Source organism: Stegastes partitus, unplaced genomic scaffold (assembly GCF_000690725.1).
Source record: "Stegastes partitus isolate 25-593 unplaced genomic scaffold, Stegastes_partitus-1.0.2 Scaffold82, whole genome shotgun sequence".
Taxonomy (NCBI): Eukaryota; Metazoa; Chordata; class Actinopteri; family Pomacentridae; genus Stegastes; species Stegastes partitus.
Genome location: NW_007577813.1, coordinates 115,333 through 135,010, shown reverse-complemented (window position 1 = coordinate 135,010; position 19,678 = coordinate 115,333). Strand labels below are relative to the sequence as shown.

Sequence of the window (19,678 nt, the reverse complement as noted above, 5' to 3'; positions counted from 1 at the left end):
GATTAAGGGAGTCATGGGATTGTTGTCGGGGTGAGATGGATGGATGGAAAGCGTGTTTGGTCTCAGAGAGGAGGGAGCGCATGAGGCAAAACTAGGAGAACATAATTGGTTATTCAGGCAAAAATTACAGAAAAGTATCACGCTTCCTCATGCTTTAGATCATCACAAGAACCAGGCTTCAGAGGAGAACCTCCGCCTTTACCCCCAGCTCTCAGCGCTAAAACAAAGATGTGTAAAGAAAAGCAAACTCAGCATGATCTCCTTTTGTTTTCTGAATCAACATTTATTTCGGTCTCAGGATACAGGACGTCCAGTTTTGGCAGTGTATATTATTCCAGCATCTACATTAAATTCAGGCTAATAATGTCATATAAACAAAGGCAGGCACATGAAACATCAGCACAGGAAGTCATCCACTTCACCACGTAAGATGACAGGATATAAAGAGCTGAAGATGTTGCTTTAGTACAAATGAACCCCCCTCTTCCTGCCACTGACGCGTTTGTTCTCTAAACACTGAACAGATTTACTGGAGGAGAGGAAATGCTCTGCAGCTCAAACACACAGTGTGGCACCATCTCATGTGCGTCGCCAATATGTTTGGGAGCATCTGTGTGGGTGGCCATATTATATTTTTCACACAACATAACAGATCAGGGATTCCTAGACGTCATTATATGACTACAAGCAAGTGCTTTCAGGCTTAAACTGTTCCCAAAGCAATTTATAACAAAATTATCACCATGTTTGGACTTGCAATGCCTTCATATGTTACACTCTTGCTCAGAAAACTTTTCAAGTAAAGAGTGTCATCACATTCTAACTTCTTTATTTCACTCTGCACTGCTCTTTTTCGCCCTCTTTGAGGCAGAAAAAGACTCAGATGCCTCCTCACAGTGTAAATGAGGGCCTCCGGCTGATATAAAGAGAGCAGTGTAGTGAAAAATACACTGAAGATCCTGTGTGCTGATGTTGTTGCTGGGGAGAAAGCTTAAGTTGGGAGTCTTAGCCTCTCTCCTGAAGCCATTAAAGAAGAAAATCCATGTCATGTTGGTCACATAAGACAAAATATAAACCTTTACTCAGATGTAAACATGAAAATAAAAGTGCATTTGCCCATGTAGACGACAACAAGCACGTCTAAATAAATGTTCTCCGGAGTAGGCACTCTGAGTTTTAATCTCATCTTAATCATTAAACCAAGGAGCATTTAGGATGTATAGAAGTCAGTAAGGTGTGTTCACTCAGTCCAAAAAGTAGTACCTGAAGATTTTTACTACAATGAAGTGAGAAAAGATGAAGAGCAGAGGTTTATGGGGCATTTTGCGGGTTTGAAGGGACGGTGGGTCTGGCGTTGAGGTACTCCAGAACAAAAACCTGCAGGATCTTGTTGAGGTTCCCGATGGTGTCGCGATCCAGGTTCTGCTCGTTGTCGTCGAACGTGTGCCACACGGGTGGGAACGGGGAGGGGATGAGGTGGAGGATCCGAACGCCTGACAGAGAAGCACAGGATGAGGATCAGCCAACGCAACAAGTGTAATTAAAGCTGTTGTGTTGCTCGGTGTGTTATACCTCTGTTCAGGAACGGTACGTGATCGTCTAGTACGCTGCCCACAGGCTGACTGGGCCAGAAATACTCGACACTGTCAGGATGATCCGCAAGCAGGTTCATCGAGTGTAGACGTTTTTCTGAGCGTAAAGAGTGAAAAGGTGCATTTGTTAGTTTAGTTTAAAGGGAAAGAAGGGATAAAAGTGTGGCAAAAATGCACTGTAAAGCATTGAACAGGATTTTAGTACAATTAACTGATAGTTTCTTGTTAATGTAAATACACACGTTTGTCAAATTCTAAGTTAGTTCAACCTAAAATGTCTCATTGTTTTTTTCATAGAACTTTTAAACACTAGTTGTCTGATTTGAGGTCTCTTGACTTCAAATGATGAGTTGAATAAATCCAACCTAGAATCCTCGCAGACTTCCCACAATGCATTGTCTGAGGGCTTAAACTCTCCTGAGACTCTTCTTTTGTCGAAGCCATTCACAATGAAAACTTGTTCTGGGTCATTTAATGTGTGTTCAATCCTTTATAAAATAATGAAAACAATGCTAACCACGAGGAAGTGTTGAATTTACTGCCAACCCATGAACATGTATTATATAACAAAGTAACCGGAAGCAGCTTCAGAAGCTGTTAAAGTATGAAATGAATTCAGCATTTGGCGGTTAATGTCAAATAAAAAAACAACTTGTCAAAGTGAGAATATAATAGATATATAATATATTATAATATAAAAAAAGGAAAGCAAGTTGTAATGATTGCAATAATTGAGAGAGTGCACAGTTGACTGAACTTAAGATATGAAGTTTTACATTTCAAAACTTCAAAGTTCAGTCAAGTCAGCATCGTTGCCACACTGGCCACTATATGATGATGACTAATGTATTAATGACTAATGATGAACATGACTCAAGTTTGTGACACGCCTTCAATAATATAGGTGTGTCACAAACTCGTGTTTGTGACACACCTATATTGCATCAAAATAGTAGTAAATCCTTGTGATTATTCACCAATGCCCTGCAGTCTGGAGAGCCAGGGCGCCGTGCTGGGGAACTGGTTGCCGAAGCGAGGGCTCGGAGCACCGATCAGGTCCAGCAACACGAACAGATCCTGGAGGAGGAGAGGCAGGGAGGGGCGAACAGTGTCGGTGAGCTCTCGTGAGAAAGTTTGTCTACGCAGCCTGAGGATAAAAAAGCCTGTTCCCATAGGAATCACTCTGTTTTGAGGTGTGAAGATGACGTCATGTAATCTGCTGTGTGGCCTTCTGACATCACACTATCTACACAACACACAAGCTGCCAGTCTACATGAGAACTTTAAGATAGCTTTTTAAAGATACTGTCTGCTTTATCTCTATCCGTGCACACAGGATGTCTCCATTTGTTAATAAACAGTTGCGTTATCTCACCATAGCTGGGATACAGAAACATAGGATAGCAGCTACCATGACATCATGTTATAATTAATGATATTCCATATAAAGCCTTCCAAGCCTCCAGGATAACAAAACAGGTGCTTTTGTGATTTGAGATTTCTTTGAAATACAAAACTATTTAAGAACTGCTCCTCCCTGTTCAAGGTGTCTGTGTGTGTAAAAGGAGCTCAGGGCTAAGCAGATTGGGCTGAAATTGAGGTGGGCTAACAAAAGGATGATCTCGAGTGTGATTAAGCGATTATGCTAATCCCGCGATAGTCCGGACAGGGAAGGATGAGTAGAGTCGATGCGTACTATGCCGTGCAGCTGGTTGGTGTCTGTGGCTCCGGCGGGATGGGGGGTGATCTCCATCTTCTGGGCCAGGTGTCGAGAGCCGTACAGGGAGTCTGTGGACGTCCACTGGAACAGAGCCTCCTCTCCGTCAAAGAAGAGCAACTGCAGGGTCAGGTCTGGACTGGAGATCTGCATGAGGGGTGACAAGAAACTTCAAGAGTTCTGCTGCCATCTAGTGGTTTAAAGACAACAATAAAGCAGCTTGAGATTTGCAATATTACTTTCACGTATTAGTTTTACGAATTAGTTTCATTTATTAAACTAAACTAACAATATCCGCCTCGTGGTTCATCAGCCGTGATCTGCGTCCTCCTCCGTGCCACCTATTGTATTTGTATTCACGGTGATTCCTATTCCCTCAGTGACCTTTGTGACAGACAGCTGAGTCTGATAAACATGTCCCTTGGCTGATCTCCCCGTCACAGACACTGTCACTGTCCGCCCAATAGAGAGGCGTCTGAGCTCAACTGTGAAGCAGAGAAAGGGCAGAGGAGCGAGCCGCATGAATGCTAATGTTTTGCTTGCGCATCAATAGTTTTGGGGGGAACAATTAAACATTGTTGGTGGGAGTTTTGCGGTAAATCCTCAACAACAACATTTGCAACATTTAAAACACGTTTACATGAAGTTTTATGTTGTTGCGTTCAAGAGTGGACAGTTGCAGGCTCATGGATGACTAATTAATTAGGGGATCTAATATAAAACATATATTTAGATTGAGAGAATGCCCTTAGGTCCCCACCTACCATTTTTTCCCTCTATTTAGCAAAACCAATGTACCTTTTTCACAGCAGATGTTTGACTTATCATTGCAACAACAACAAAAAAAGGCCAACCCCTTAAAATTAACAATGGATCTGCACCATTAAGTGTCACAGAAGGCCTGTCCAATAACTGAGCATATACAACACCAGGACCCTGCACTCGGTTCACCTAAATGGAATACAGCCTTCATTAATGACAAATAATTGAACCTGTACTTTTCCTGTTATTACATATCATATGTCTGCTCAAACAGCTAAAATTATATGTTTTTTCTTGCTGTAAACAATTCTCATAAACACACCAAAAATTAATTGATCTCAATAAATATAGTAATCATGTTCCCCCTATGCTTCCTCATGGTTTTCTCTGGGTGTTCCAGCTTCCTCCCACAGTCCAAAGACATGCATGTTAGGTTAATTGGTGATTCTAAACGGGCCGTAGGTATGGTGTGAGTGTACATGTCTGTCTCTTTGCGTTGGTCCCGTGATGGATTGGAGACCTTCCCAGATATCCACCTCTGACCCGGTGTCAGCTGTGACAGAGCTGACCTACCTGCAACCCTCCACAGGATAAGGCAGGTACAGCTTCTGGACGGATGGATGGAGGCATAGTGGGTGTAACCAAAGCTTGGTATGTTTTATAGAGTGCCATAGAGCTTCATTGGTGTCCTTCACTATTAAAAATGCATTGATGAGCCATGCTGGTGTCCTGCGTGTTGTGTTTCTTCATTAAACTAAACATGGGACCAGTAATTTCTGTGAATTGGAACTGGAATCTGTATCGAAGTAACCCATTACAAATGATCTGGTATTGTTTGTTAAAAGCAGCACCGAGATGTTTTGATGGAAATAACTTTGTCGTTTTGAAAATGAAACCGTACATTTGTGACCTCATCATCAAAGTGCTGCAGGCAGGAAGTGGAACATGCAAATACTGAGAAACACACTAACGCAGTTTCTTTTTCTTTTTTTACGTTATTTGATGGAACTTTGTGGGAAAACCATAGAACAGCGCTTATTATTTAAGTCAGAATTAGAATTTTAAACCTTGCGAGACTGATTCGCAGGTCATCTTGAAACTATAGTGCTTGAGAGATGCTAAAAAAACCTTCTGATATTCGCTGAGTCTAAGTTTAGACACGTTTTTTCCCAGACCTTTCAGGTGTTGTTGTTGTATGACCTCCCTGTGATTCATAGCCACACTCAAGTCTGATCTGACCACAACCACAAAAACACACATTTCACCCTCCCAAATGACTAAAGTATCACCTAAACGCCTATCACTAACACTGCATAATTTACCGTTTTACCCTATTCCTGTGCTGTACCTTTAAGTTACATGTGTACCTTCTGAGCTTTCAGTTCTTCATCCAGGGCTCGTGCCAGCTCCAGCATCATGGCACAGGGAACAGCAGAATCAGTGGCGCCGTAGAACTCCCTACCGTGCCACTGCGGCGGGTAGTATTTGGAGTCGTAGTGACACGCGAGGACCAGGCGGCGCTTTGCTGATGGGTTGAGGGTGGCAATTAGGTTGGTGAAGGGCAGAGGGCCATAGGGTGTTCGTGACATAAACTTATCCTCCGTCACTTCCCAGCCTGCTCCCAGCGAACCGAGGGTCGTTTTGATGTGCTGTGGACACACAAACGAAAGTGACGTTTTCTTCAATTTATCGCCACCTTACCAAATAGCTGAAACAAGTCTGTGACAGTTAAACTTATGGAAAATAAACACTCCTGATTTTGAACTGTTCCATCTTATCAAGGATTAGACAGCAATTTGTGATTATTTTGAAATGTATGTACTGAGGCAAGAGATGAAACGTGGAAGACTCACAAGTTTGAAGCAGTGCAACTTAAGCTGAGTTATTAATGCTTTTAGGTCTTGTTATGTCACAAGGAACATTCTTTATTTTGTAAGAGGACATGGGTGTATCACGACGCAGAATATTTCACAAGTGGTGGTAAAAAAAGTTACTCGTTTTATGTACTCGCACACCCATCAGCCACAGTATTAAAACCATCTGCCGAATACTGCATAGGTCCCACTTGTGTCCATGCCCTGACCCATCTCTGGGTGTCCTCTGGTGTTGGTACCAGTATCTTTGGGTGCTGTGGGTTGTCGGGTGAGGTCTTGTTTTAGACAGACTTGTCTTAGTGCCTCCCACAGATGCTGGATCGGATTGACATCTGGGGAGTTTGGAAGCTAAGTAAATGTCTGGGGCTCTTGGTCGTGTTCCTCAAGCCGTTTTTGAGCAGTTCTATGTGGTGTGGCAGAGTGTGTTGTCCTGTAGAAAGAGGCTGCTGTTGCTGTGGGGAATCTGCTTGATCTGCAATAATGTTTAGGCGGATGGTACGTATCAAAGTAACATCCACTTGAATGAAGGTTGAATGACTGAATATTTCCCAGCAGCAGATTGCATTCCAATGAGATGATGAATGTTGTTCAACTCTCACTTAGTTTAAATGTTGCAGCTGATCGACGTACAAGTGTTTCTGTGTTTTAAAGTGGTCTGATAGCAAGTTGTAGGTATATCATTCGTGTTTTCAACTTTCATACAAATCTTGAGAGATCAGATCATACAGCAGAACAAACAGTTAAAAAAAAGAAGTTATATTTGATAGCGGTGTGCTTTGTACTCATGGGCTTTTATATAGGTACAAGTATGTTATGTTTTAATGTGTGTTTTAATTTAGTCCAAGTGTGTGCAGCACAAAAACTGCAGGAAAAGCAGCTTTCTCAAGCTTAATGTTTGCATACAAGCAATAGCAAGTCACTCGAATGAATGTAAAATAAAGTTGTTGGGCCAGTTTAATAAGGAAGTAGTAGATGACGCCATTTCGGGCTTGATGGAGAAATAGAAACCAGTGCCTGCCAAGTCTTACTGCAGGAGACACTCATCCAACCTTTTTATACAAACTACCGTGGTTAGTAAATAAATGTTGCCTGTAATAAATCCTAGGGTGGAGCGATAAACCGAATTAAATGGTTTAAGAGTGGAGGCAGATAATATACGTACTTCCTGCACGGCCCGGCTGCCGTTAGATCCTGGGTACCGGATAACCAGCAGCGGCCTCAGGTCCCTCTGCCACATCTGCTCCAGGTCTGTGTGAGACAAGGCGGTGCGGATCTCATCCTGTGTTAGTGTGACAGCTCTGTGATGGAGCTTGACAGCACCAGAGGGAACACACAAGATGATACAGAATCAGTTCAGTTAATAGAAACATCTGTACTATAATCAGATCACTGCAGTGTTAATTAAGCAACCTATAAATGCCTGTTTTCACTTTAGTGTTATGGCTCAGTTTCACAACAACAACTCCTCAATAAAAGCAGGGGGAAGAGTTGCTATGAACGATCAAGTTGAGCAACAATGTGAATGACACATTAGTGCATCCTCTCACCAGAAACAAGTCATTATGTTACCCAACAGGGGAATTTCAAATGTCAGTGTTTCAGTGGGACAAACTATTGCTACAGCAATATATCACATCAGAACCTCTTGAGACACAATAAAGATGTATAATAGCAGCACTCAGTTATCAGTGCTTTTATCAAGACATGCAGACACTCCAAACAGGTTCCCAGGACCAGTTCAGTAGAGTTTTGAATACTTGTGACGATGCCAAAGTGACCAAACTTAAAGCAACCTGCAGTCAAGAAGAAGAAACTCACTGGGTGAGAATGGCACAGAGTGCAGACAAGAGAAAGGGAAAGGCAAATCAGAGAGCTGATTATTAAAACGGAATAACAGTGACAAACACAGGCAGCACACTGCAGTGATTAGATACATAATTTAGCCTTTGTATGGGTGTTTTTCTTCTTCTTAACTCACACACATATTGTGATAAATTAGAAATAATTGTCCCATTACATATCGAGTGTTGCAGGATTGCTGCCTGAGGAGAAAATTAATCTTATTAGTCATCGTCACATATTGTAATGTGACTTACTCAGAAATTACACGAGTTGTCGTCTAACAAAGCCACCATCGATTTGATGTTGTGGTAGCACTGTAAAATGAAACACTGTGCTCTCCTGTATATGAGCTGTTAAAGGTGCCTCCAGGGACACAGGAGCCAATTAGAGCTGTGAGAAGACATTGATTGAATGGCTTCAAATACACACAAAGGCGACTTTAGTGAAGCATCGGTTGTAGCGAATACACAGGCAGGAACAAGGAGAACATTTGTTATCGCTCTCTTTTGCTAAACAAAATGCCTCCTGAGCATGACAGGAGCCAATAATCTGGTTCGTACAATTCAAAATCTAGTTTGGATTCTAATTTTAAGCTGCAAGCGTCACTTCAATGAAATCTAAATTACAGTCACGGGCTAAAAAAAACGTATTGATCCTCTGATCCCATGGCTCTTTTTCATTTGGTCTCAAAGTTCACCTGCTGAGAACCACGGTTGTCCTGGTAACAAACCGGGACAGTGAGCGGGAGAGAAAAAGCTGTCAGTAAATATCAGAGACCGGTCAAACCCCGAGTCTGTGTGCTCCACTGCTCCATCCTCTCCTGTAGCAGGCCTTCCAGAAGCATGTTGAGGTTATCAAATCAAGGATTAGGCCTAAAATTAACTTGATCATTGTTAGAACAATCATTTAATTGTCTACAAAATGTCCAGAACTGGTGAAAAACATGTCGCAAAGCACGCAGCGTTGTCTTCAAAGTGACATTCTTTTTTAGTTCAGATCCCAGTCCAGTGGATGCATCAGTCCTGTAATTGCAGTGCAGAGGCACCCGGCACAAAAGGTATAATTATGTGGTCACACAGACTGAATATAGGCTTCCAAAGAGCTGGGGCTCACCGAGCTCAGAGAGGGTTAAAAAAGGGGGTCCACTTAAGGTCTATAAATACCAAGACCCACAATTGGAGGATCAATGATGATGACTGTGCTGCCATAGCAACTAGGCAAAGAGGAGAGGAGAACATAAATGAGGAGCATGAATGGCCAGGCATACCCAGGTGCATCTCAGGAGAATTACACAACAGTGTGGAGGAGCAGCACTAAGGGCTAGTGGCAGACCAGGAAAAATGCTTCACATACATCGATATGTTTAACTGTAAAAAATGAAAACTTGTAGCTATGATGTTTTAGGAATAACAGCAGCCTGAGTGTAGGGAATGTCCATCTATAAAAGGGTTCACACACAAACACAGCATGAACACACTGACAATTATTTTAACTAAATTATTCAAAAACATTTGATGCTTTTAAATGACAACAACAAAATACTATGAATTCCTCATTAATTAATCAGTCTTTTCATACTAATCAGAGGCAAAGCACTGACACTGGAGGGGTAAGAACACTGCAAATGGCAAGTTTTATGAAATGCTTTCACTTCCAAACCCATGATCTAAACATACAGTTCTGACTGCCTGGCAATAACACAGTCTCCTCAGACAACAAAAATGTGAACAGATCCTATTTGTTTGTTTACCTTTTCTTCCGTCCAAGGGACTCCGTTGGTGTGGTGGATAAACGCCACCCAGACGGCCACAGCGTAAAACAAACGCATCGTGGAGGGAGTGCGGCCGCGCACAGCCATCGATGTTGTCGCTCCTTTCCACATTCCTGTCTCTCCTCTGTGTGAGAGCTTTCAGATCATGTGAAAAGCAGGAGGGAGGACCCGAGGCTGTCTGAGCCACAGCGCGTCACCGTGTGTGTGTGTGTGTGTGTGTGTGTTGCTTCATCCACTCCCACAGACCACATCGGTGTTTTTGAACAACACTGTCACAGTGACCCCACAGAGTCCGCTGATAGTCGTTCGTTTTCACTAACAAACCAACACATTTACAGGATGTCACACACACAGACTGACCATTATGTCTTCTAATTAGTGATTCTGGGTGTAATCAGAGCTTTACATTTGACTGACAAAAAAAAATTAAATACAACTAAAAATAAATACTACTACTACTAATATTAAATAATAATTTCCGTTAAGACCAATTAAATAATTAAGTAAGCATTTCTTTACAGAGGCATTTTTAGGTCTGGACGTTTTATTTGATACTTTGTGTGTGTGTTTGTGTCTATCTGTCACTTCATTCATGCGTCAAAGACCTTGAAAATACCATGATACAGTTTGATAAAGCTGATTTAAAGGATGTTATTGTACAGCTAGATTTTGCAGATCAGATCTGTTTACTGAAACCAAAATATTTTTCTTTCACTTGATTTTTTCAGTTTTTACAATTTCATAGCAGCATATCTACAGCAGTGGCATTATTGTGTGTGTGGATTCTTCCCCATAACTGCATTAATTATGATTAGTTTGTGGTATCTGATATTCCACATCATGGGTTTATGATTGGAGTCCCCAGGTCAAAGGCTGTATCTGGGTTTAGGAATTATGGACCTTATGATTGGAGTAATCAGGTTAAAGGTTGCATCTGGAGGGTCATCACATAATCTAGAGGATGTGACTCCCATTAGGACATGAACTATACGTCCATTGTTTTACATAAAGAACTCCCCTATATCAGCCAGTGGTTAAGATAGCAGAGTAGCAATGAAATAATACAGTGTTGTTTTAATGTAAGTTGCTGTGGTTAGATAAGCTATCATTATGGACAGATTTTTTTTATTTTTATTTTGGACAACAACACAGGCAGCTTTGATTATTACTTAAGCTGTGTTGTAAGACTTTTTAAAGTTTTTTTTTTTCTCCTCAAGAGTACCAGCATCTCTTCATCTGAACTATTTTAAGTTTCTGTCTCACAAATTACGATAAAATTAAATATGTCAAAGCAAGTATTTCCAAGGCACTTTTTTCCATTTGATTTCAGCAACATAAATCCTATAAATAAGATTAATTCCAAGACAAACATTTTGAGAACCACTGCTCAAACCAGCCTGCGCTCACTGTGATGTAAACATGGGTTAGGCACAGAAAGAAAGTGGTTAAACTTACTTAATCTGTCTAAAAAATTGTATAATAATTTTACGTAACTTTAAAAACGGTGCAATTCTCATGTTAAAATCTCGGCTTCCAGTGCGACCAACAGCGCCTCTCCGTCCGGCGTCTTTACGTCACCGATCACGTGGTGTCATTGTCACGTGGTCAACGCGGAAGTTTGAGCAGTGTGCTTCCTATGTCAACATGCTGCAGTTGCACAGTTGAAGCAAACTTTAAGTATTTTATATTTTTATAACTGCCGCTGTTTTGTTTGTGTCTGCGGGTAGTTATGGCTCAGGAAGTCTGCTGTTTGAAGGCTCAGCTCAAGGAGAAAGAAAAGGAGATTGCTGCACTGAAGAAGAAATTGGCACAATTGGAAAAGGTACAAAAGACTTGCAAGCGGTTGTTGTGTGTGTATGAATTATGTACTGCATTTTTTATCGGGCAGTTCAAAGGCGCAGCTACAACGTTAGCTTCTTTGTAGGGCGGTGCAGTCAACTAAGCGGCAGGAAACATTGCTGTCAGTCTGCCATAGAACATAACGGCACAGTCTGCGGCAGTAATGTTAAAGTAGTAGACAGTTTACTAGCTTTTGAGTGAACTGCCTAATAGTCATCTCCAAATAATGTATGACTTAGGGAAGGGTTTAAAGTAAATTGGCCATGTCAACAGTGGTGGAGGAAAAATACAAATAGAAGTACCAATACAACACATAGAGTAAAAGCCCTGCATGAAAAGTGTTACTTCAGGAAAAGTTCATGAATATGGAAATGGAGGTGTTATCCCTTTAATTTATATTTTATTTTATCTGAAATTATGGAATTATTCATACAAAATCAAAGATTCAGTTTTCAATTCAGTTGAAACCTGAGGCCTTAGATCAGAAACCTGTATCTCCGGAGCCAGAGATACTTGCAGAGAGGATAAAACACAACCTGTAGGAGAGAGGACATAAGGTTAGTGACATGCAATGGTAACTTAGAAATTTGTGGGGAGTGAAAACGAGAACACTAGTGGCGAGGTGTTCAGTGCATCATTGCATGTTTACCCACAGTCTGAGCCTGTAGCAGCATAACTAAGCAAGGGTTTATGGTCACCTGAGTCAGCCCAAACCATAGATTAGGGCCAGGAAAGACAAAAAAAAACTAGCACTGATACACAAATAGTTTTTCAGTTTTAGACTTTTTCTCTAATCACAGATATTCGGTGAGATGTTAGACCATTTGAGCATGGATCATTTATTTATTTAATGAGACCATGTGAGAAATTATATGAGAAAAATTATGGATATTTGATGGAATTGTTCAAAATTCATAGACATCTGAAGTATGACCCAGACTACACACTACTTTTTGTAAGACATCAGAAGCCACAAAGTTAGAAACCACAGGTTTAATCTTTCATAATGGGTTTAATTGAAAAGCTTGTATTGTCATTCACTGTGTAAACCTCCATCTTAAAAGCACACAAGGATATCAGATAACTGAAATGTTTTGGAGCGGAAATATAAAGTAGAATCTAATGGAGATAGTTAAGTATAGTGCAAGTGCCTCAAAGTTGTACTTAACTACAACACTTGAGCAAATGTGCTGGTTACAGTCCACCACAGCGTATAACACAGCTGAGACACATGACACCTAATAAATCACAGCGTAGACGTTTCACCTCTGTTTTCCCCGTCATCAGGAGACACACACATATCACATTTGGTCATGTTGGATAAATGATAAGCACTTAAAAAGGTAGTAAACATGTGAGAGCAATATTTCAAACTGTTAACTTCTTCAGAGTAAACACACTGTACCCATGAGAAAATCATTGCGTGTTAAAATTAGCGCATTAAATACATACATGCTTATAAGAAAAAATAAAATAAAATAAAAAATACGTGTAAATGCAGTGCTACATTCAAAGATTAATAATTTACTTTTTGTTGCTGCTTGATACAAAAAGAAAACTTGCACAATTCTCATCTTTACAATTTACAAGAAAAGCCTGTCTAATAGAACATCATTTACTCCCATTTAAAGGTTCTTTTAAAGTTTGTCTCTTATTCACAAAACACAGACTTTGTTGACACGCAGGCTCCACTTGTGCACAAAATGAGGGAGGAACTGGAGTGAAACACTGAAAAGGAAGATCTGGTTGCAAAAAGAAACAAACATCAGTTTTATGGAAATACTTTGGCTACTGAAAGGATGATGTTGACCAAAAACAGGCACTCTGTCAGCACAGTTTTGCAATTGTTGCCACTACACAAAGCAACTCGACTAATTTGTTTGCTCATTTAAATGAGCACTACAAAGCCACCACAAACAGTTACTCAAATCATCTGGTACAAATTCCTGTATTTTTTCATTTTGCCAAAAAACAAAATATTCATTTTTTTCCAGTATTGTGCAGCTCTATTTCTTACGAAATAAAAAACATTTAATTGATTAAATAAATCTCAAATGCAAAAGAAAATACGAATATACATCCTAGAAACGACTTTATTTCTTTCTTATTATAAATCTTTTACCAAGAGTGATACCTATTTAGTCAGTTGTATTATTTAGGTAGATTGTTAAAGACTGTGATCCCACACAGCTCAAAACTCCTCTACAAATATGTTTGATTTATTTTGTGTAATAATATCCCCTTGGTGTGATGGCAGAGCCATCCCACCGTCCTGGAGCTGCATGACAAAGTGACGCCTCTAACCCCGCTGACATCCAACCCAGCTCTCAGCAACGAGGACATCATGCGCTACAGCAGACAGCTCCTTCTGCCTGATCTGGGTGTGCGAGGTAGGAATAGCTAGACTGTGTTATTTTGATACGGAGCGCAATAAGCATCCTGTCGACTGAGATTTATGGCACGACTGACCACAACAGAGTGAATCTTGATTGTCCACAGGCCAGCTAAACTTATCCAAGACTTCAGTGCTGATTGTGGGCTGTGGTGGACTGGGCTGCCCCCTGGCACAGTATCTTGCAGCAGCAGGCATTGGTAAGTAATCTTGTTGATTCATGCACATCATGACATCGTGCCAAACTGTTTAAGTCATTAACCTTGTTTTTGTTGTCCATGGATATGTGGTTTGATAGTGATTGTAGAGTTGTGAGAAGTTTGTAGTTGGAGCCTACAGTTAGAAAAGATGACATTTAAACTTTACGAGGTGTGTCAGAAAAGTTCCAGGACTGATGTCACAAAAGATATATTTCAAACCAAACTACAAACTATGAGTTTTCCCCTTCAGACGATCAATCGGCACATCTACAAAGAGATCCTACAGTGTTTGCTTCGTTCAGCGCGCAAGAAGAGGTGAGAATTGTGGCAGGACAAGTCATGGCTGCTTCACCATGACAACGCGCCTGCTCACAACGCCCTGAGCATCCCACAGTTCCTGGCTGAGAAGAACATCACTGTGCTGGAGCAACCTCCCTACTCACCCCACCTGGCTCCATGGGATTTTTGTCCTCTTCCTCAAGCTCAAGGGGGTCATCAAGGGGAACCGTTTTGAAGACGTGGACAACATCAAGATGGACGTAGCTGTGGAGGATCCCGGAAGAATCCTTCCAGGAGTGCATGACGACGTGGCAGAGAAGGCTGGGAAAGAGTGTTAGACTCCAGGGGGATTACTTGGAAGGGGAAAACTTGTAGTTGGATTTGAAATCTATTTTTTGTGACACCAGTCCTGAAACTTTTCTGACACACCTTTTATAATTTAAAAACTGCCAGCAAATCCTGCAAAACGCTCCCTTTTTGCAATCTGTACCCCCTGCTAATGGAATGATCATCCTGTGCCATAGCTGTCAGAGTCAGACATTTACTTAAAAGTCTTTCTGGCTGACTCGCTCAATTTCGTGTCTCCCCAGGGCGCCTTGGCCTCTTAGACTATGATGAAGTGGAGCTCAGTAACCTGCACAGACAGGTGCTTCATGGGGAGGAGAACCAGGGCCAGGCCAAGGCTCTGTCTGCTGCCAATGCAGTTAAAAGGTATGCAGAATTACACATTGTGTGGGACTGTGTACAGTGCCAGTGTACAGTATGTGGCAATCACAAGTAGCTTGCAACAAGTTACCACTTGTAGAACAACGATTTGAAGTATTTAAGAAATGATCCCTTGTTCATCTGTGCCAAATCAGCCCCAAACAAATTGGAACAAAGTGGTTACTGTTTGATATTATTAGTACATTTTCAGCAACTATGATAATTGGTGTATTTATATGCTTTCTGTGACCAATTGGTTAGTTTGTAATTCATGCTGGCGCTCTCCAGTCTCACCACAAGTTATATTTGGTTGTGTATTTCTACCAAGTCTACAAATATTGTGTAAACATGTTATTTTAGAGACAGCTGTTTTTGGTGTCTTTCTACCTCACAGTGGGCCTACTGTGGTTAGCACACACATTGCACGGACGCGGCCACACGGGGGCGTCATTTCTCTGACCAGCAGATCGACTGTTTAGCTGCCGTGTCACACCACATCACCACGCTTCCTTGTTTTGTTGTTAAATGTTAATGAAATTTGGCTACATGCATGACACAAGCTACGACTTGGAAAATGTTAAGGGACAGTGGTTTGTTTTGGACTCTATTTTAATCGTTGAGACAGACAGCCATGCTTAGAAAGAAGAGAAGAGCCGGGGCAGACATGTGACTAAGGTCCCATGTCATACTCACAACTCACATGTTGCAGTTTTGTGGTTTGATAATGATTTAACCAAACCACCAGAATGACTGTTGACAGAAGTTCTTTGATTTAAATCTGCTAATTACGGAGGACAAAATCAGGACTTTTTAGGAAATAAATCGCTTTTTCTGAATTTATGTCTGCAGGCTAAATTCCACCGTAGAGTGCATCCCCTACCACCTGCAGCTCTCGTCGGACAACGCCGTGCAGCTCATTCAACAGTATCCTCAGCCCAACATCTGTTCCGCAGGCCTGCTACCGGCTAATTGTCTATCAGGAATACATCTTATAGCTGCCATCTGCTAATTCTTACTCGAGCCTGTGATTGCTCATGCTGCATGAAGAGCATTTAGGAATGCGGTAGGAAACTGTTAGTAAGCTGTAACACTGATAAACTCTGTGTATGAGGACACCTTGACTTTGCTGATCTCATGTATGACATCGTGGCTGATTGCTCAGACAATGTCCCCACTCGCTATCTGGTGAACGACGCCTGCGTGCTCAGCGGCAAGCCTCTCGTGTCAGCAAGCGCATTGCGAATGGAGGGGCAGGTAAGATGGAAAGCAGCCTTCTTTTTCCCTCATCAGTGCGGCAAGCCTCCTTGAGAGTTGCAATATCATTTATGTGTGTCTGCAGCTGACAGTATATAACTACCGTGGAGGCCCCTGCTACAGATGTCTGTACCCATTACCTCCACCCCCAGAGACAGTGACCAACTGCTCTGATGGAGGGGTGCTGGGAGTGGGTGAGTCTTGTCCCAGAACTTTCTTAGAAGTCCTTAGCACAGGAAACAGCAATACTTCTTTTTTGTAACTTGTTCCACTTTAAGTTCCAGGAATAATGGGCTGCTTTCAAGCTTTGGAGGTCCTCAAGATTGCCTCTGGACATGGCTGTATCCTTTTTATTTCATTCTTTGCTCCCCTGTTACACACAGCTCCTTCCTTGGTCATTGTGTTTCTTCACGTCATGAGTCATTTTTTTGCTTAGCCATTGGGATGAATCAACATTGAATGGGTGTTTTGTGTACGTCAGATAAAACAGAAATATTTTTATCTGTATTCTCTGGAACCCTGCTGACTATTCATTTGCTATTGTCCCCCCTTCCCCCCGGAAGCTGTTGTGGTTACTGTTCTCTAGTGCTGACACTGAGACTCACAACAGGGAATGGACTTACCATATCCCACCCTTTGTGTTGCATTGCCATACACATGCTACCACCTGGCCACGATGCGTCAGCCAAGGAAGTGTTGTAGTGTTTTTCCACCAAAAGTCCCGAACGTTGCCGTGGCGTTTCGTACTAGAGGGAGACGTGCCAGACGAATGCGGTGATAAAGTAGCCTTTCCCTTGACTGGGCGTGCCAGCTTCCTGCGGCCAGCAGCTGGTGATGTTCGACGCTCAAGATGCCAGATTCAGGTCGATCAAGCTGCGGCCGAAACAGCCCGGCTGTGCAGTTTGTGGAGAGAACCCCAGTGTGACCCAACTGGTGGACTATGAGGCCTTCTGTGGCTCTGCTGCCACTGATAAGGTTGGTTGTAAAAGAAACCAATGGGGGGGCGGGCCTCATATTGGCAGGTTGTGTCTATTTTCACTGGAATGCAGTGAAGCGTTTCTTATATCAACTGGATTTCATTAATATGACATTTACAAAGTACATGTAATTATCCCCTAATTACAGGAAAATTCTCTTTTCAGTGCCTCAAACTTAACCTCCTGTCCAAAGATCAGAGGATCACAGTACAGGTAAGGAATTCATGCTCCAGAACAGTTAGTTGTTGCGTGACTCCCTGCATTTAGCGCTGTTTATTGTATGATTACTCACAATTTTCTCAGTTTTCATGTGCATTCATAGACTGATTACATCTCAGTGCTGACCCAGCCCCAAATGGGAAATGACTTAAAATGCGCCTGTAGATTTTCTATGGGAAAGAATAACATGTTCTGTTTGGCACCGAGAGCGGTGGTCGTGGATTGCATCTGTTTATATTTCTGCAGAATTGGCGCTTTGAAAACCCGCTGAGTCATTAAGCGCAGAGATGGGGATCATGATTGATTGGGGTGCAGTCGAGATTGTGCAAGGGGCTCCAGTTAGAAACAGTTTTGTTTCCTGTGATTTAAGGAAAAGCAGTTAAAATGTTCATATGACTCCCCAATTACAAATCCAGGCAGCGTTTCAACATTTGCTGCGAGTAATTTTGGTTTCCCTGTTTAACTAAAGATATAAATCAATGTCGTTTTCCAAAAAACTGTAACCACACCTCACACTAATCATAGCGGCTCATAGTGTATGTGCATTAAAGGCTGTTTTAATGTGATTCTAGGATTATAAATCAATAATGGACGACGCGGGGCCCCATCTCTTGCTGGATGTGCGCCCTCTTGTGGAGGTGGACATATGCCATTTGCCCTCCTCTCTCAGTATCCTTTTAGCAATGGAGACACAAAATCACCTTGTCATAGGTTATCAACTTTCTTTTCCTATCCTCCTGGTTCCCATTTCTGTGTGATTATTCTGCTTATATTGCTGCCAGATATTCCACTCTCAAGTTTACAGGAGAGGAAGAGTGAACATCTCCAGTTACTTCAGGAAAGAATCAGCGAATTGAAACAGCAGATGGCAGGTGACTGCCGGCCTCCAGGTAACGCGGCAAAAACACCGTTCAGGCTCCGTACATGTTGTTTGAAATGAACAGGCACGTCGAGTCACTCGTGCATATTCACGGCCCACTGTGCCGTCTCATACTGCCGGGGCCGCAGGCTTATTTTGGACGGCTACTAACAGGTTGTAATGGGGTTGCTAGGTGACCCCTTTTCCAAAACAAGTACGGTCAAACCTGAGCAGCTGGCCTGCTGCGGAGAAATTAACATTCAAAACGTTATTTTGGTGGTATTCTTTAATCAGTCAGCTAAATTTAGCTTTGTGTAGTTTTAGCTCGACACTTTACACCGTCTTGATTTCAAACTTTGACCTGATTGTATTTAATGAACTAGTCAGACTCTTGTATGGAGGCTGTGGTCCTTCAGTAATGATGTTGTGATTAGGATTACAACTTCATGTGAATAGCACAGTCCACACAAAGCAAATGTGACTGAAAGTGCTTTATAACAACAACAAAAAAGGGAACAGACTTAAATGTAAACATTGTATTGAATATTTTAACCCTCCTATTACCTTTACATTTACTGACATCTTTTATCCTTGGGTTCAATTTGACCCCATCAATTTAAACCCCCAGAAAATGATCAGAATTAAAATTGTTGCCCAAGTTTATGTGTAAATAGCCCTTTAAATAGAACTGAAAAAATTATGTCAGCCACCTATTTAGAGATGTTAAACATTGAATGGGGTCAAATTGACTCCAAATATAATAGGAGGGTTAAATAAAAGTAATAAATAGATCTAATATCAGTAAAAGCTACAAAAAAAACTACATAAACAAGCCTAAAAAGACAAGTTCTGAGGTTTTGTGGTGTTTCTGAGTCTTCTAAATGTTACCTCTGATGCATATTAAATCTCCAGCGGTCTCATCGTGTCCTCTCTGTGGTTTCCTCCAGTTTATGTGATCTGCAAGCAGGGCAATGACTCACAGAAGGCCGTGCAGGTTCTGGACAAGATGAGCGGATCAGAAGTGGACAACATCGCAGTAAAAGACATCAGCGGAGGCCTCATGGCTTGGGCTAAGAGAATAGACCCCACATTTCCACAATATTAATGCATTTTTAAACCTCATTGTGTCAATAAACTCTGTATCCTGTCACCTTTTGTTGATTTTTTTTTATTGGTGTGTGTGCGGGGCATCTGGCTTCAGAGGTAAGTTGTCTTTAATGTCAGTGCTGAATTGCAGAATTGAACGGAGCAACAATGGACAAGTTCCTAAAATCTCTTGTGTAATCTACTGCGCATTAGTGGGCTGACACTTAGATAACACGTAAGCATCATTGCAAAATCAGGTTCTTCTTCCTGTTTTTTTTTTTTTTTTTTACTGCCAGTCCTTAGAAGTTCA

General features: G+C 41.6%; 2 protein-coding genes across 2 annotated transcripts; one reads left to right on the top strand and one right to left on the bottom strand.

Annotated features, from left to right (window-relative positions):
* Nucleotides 1-259: 259 nt before the first annotated feature.
* On the bottom strand, nucleotides 260-9,703 carry qpct (glutaminyl-peptide cyclotransferase). The gene is made up of 7 exons (XM_008276860.1): nucleotides 9,538-9,703; nucleotides 7,108-7,254; nucleotides 5,439-5,720; nucleotides 3,289-3,456; nucleotides 2,570-2,669; nucleotides 1,573-1,689; nucleotides 260-1,493 (listed from the first exon to the last, which is right to left on the bottom strand). Exons 1-7 carry the CDS (start codon nucleotides 9,667-9,669, stop codon nucleotides 1,312-1,314), a joined length of 1,128 nt encoding a protein of 375 aa, XP_008275082.1. The 5' UTR covers nucleotides 9,670-9,703; the 3' UTR covers nucleotides 260-1,311.
* A 1,473-nt stretch (nucleotides 9,704-11,176) lies between these two features.
* On the top strand, nucleotides 11,177-19,432 carry mocs3 (molybdenum cofactor synthesis 3). Its single transcript, XM_008276859.1, has 13 exons — nucleotides 11,177-11,380; nucleotides 13,655-13,787; nucleotides 13,897-13,989; nucleotides 14,859-14,979; nucleotides 15,823-15,897; nucleotides 16,110-16,227; nucleotides 16,313-16,421; nucleotides 16,506-16,568; nucleotides 17,039-17,202; nucleotides 17,370-17,417; nucleotides 17,996-18,092; nucleotides 18,206-18,313; nucleotides 19,230-19,432. Exons 1-13 carry the CDS (start codon nucleotides 11,288-11,290, stop codon nucleotides 19,385-19,387), a joined length of 1,380 nt encoding a protein of 459 aa, XP_008275081.1. The 5' UTR covers nucleotides 11,177-11,287; the 3' UTR covers nucleotides 19,388-19,432.
* The last annotated feature ends 246 nt before the right edge of the window (nucleotides 19,433-19,678 follow it).

Coding starts and splice junctions, on each gene's coding strand:
- mocs3 (XM_008276859.1), top strand. CDS start 11,288: ATGGCTCAGGAAGTCTGCTGTTTGAAGGCTCAGCTCAAGGAGAAAGAA. Junction 16,228..16,312: donor CATTGCGAATGGAGGGGCAG/GTAAGATGGAAA, acceptor GTGTGTCTGCAG/CTGACAGTATATAACTACCG. Junction 16,569..17,038: donor GATTGCCTCTGGACATGGCT/GTATCCTTTTTA, acceptor TGGGCGTGCCAG/CTTCCTGCGGCCAGCAGCTG.
- qpct (XM_008276860.1), bottom strand. CDS start 9,669: ATGTGGAAAGGAGCGACAACATCGATGGCTGTGCGCGGCCGCACTCCC. Junction 3,457..5,438: donor AAGAACTGAAAGCTCAGAAG/GTACACATGTAA, acceptor CCCCTCATGCAG/ATCTCCAGTCCAGACCTGAC. Junction 2,670..3,288: donor CCAACCAGCTGCACGGCATA/GTACGCATCGAC, acceptor CTCCTCCTCCAG/GATCTGTTCGTGTTGCTGGA.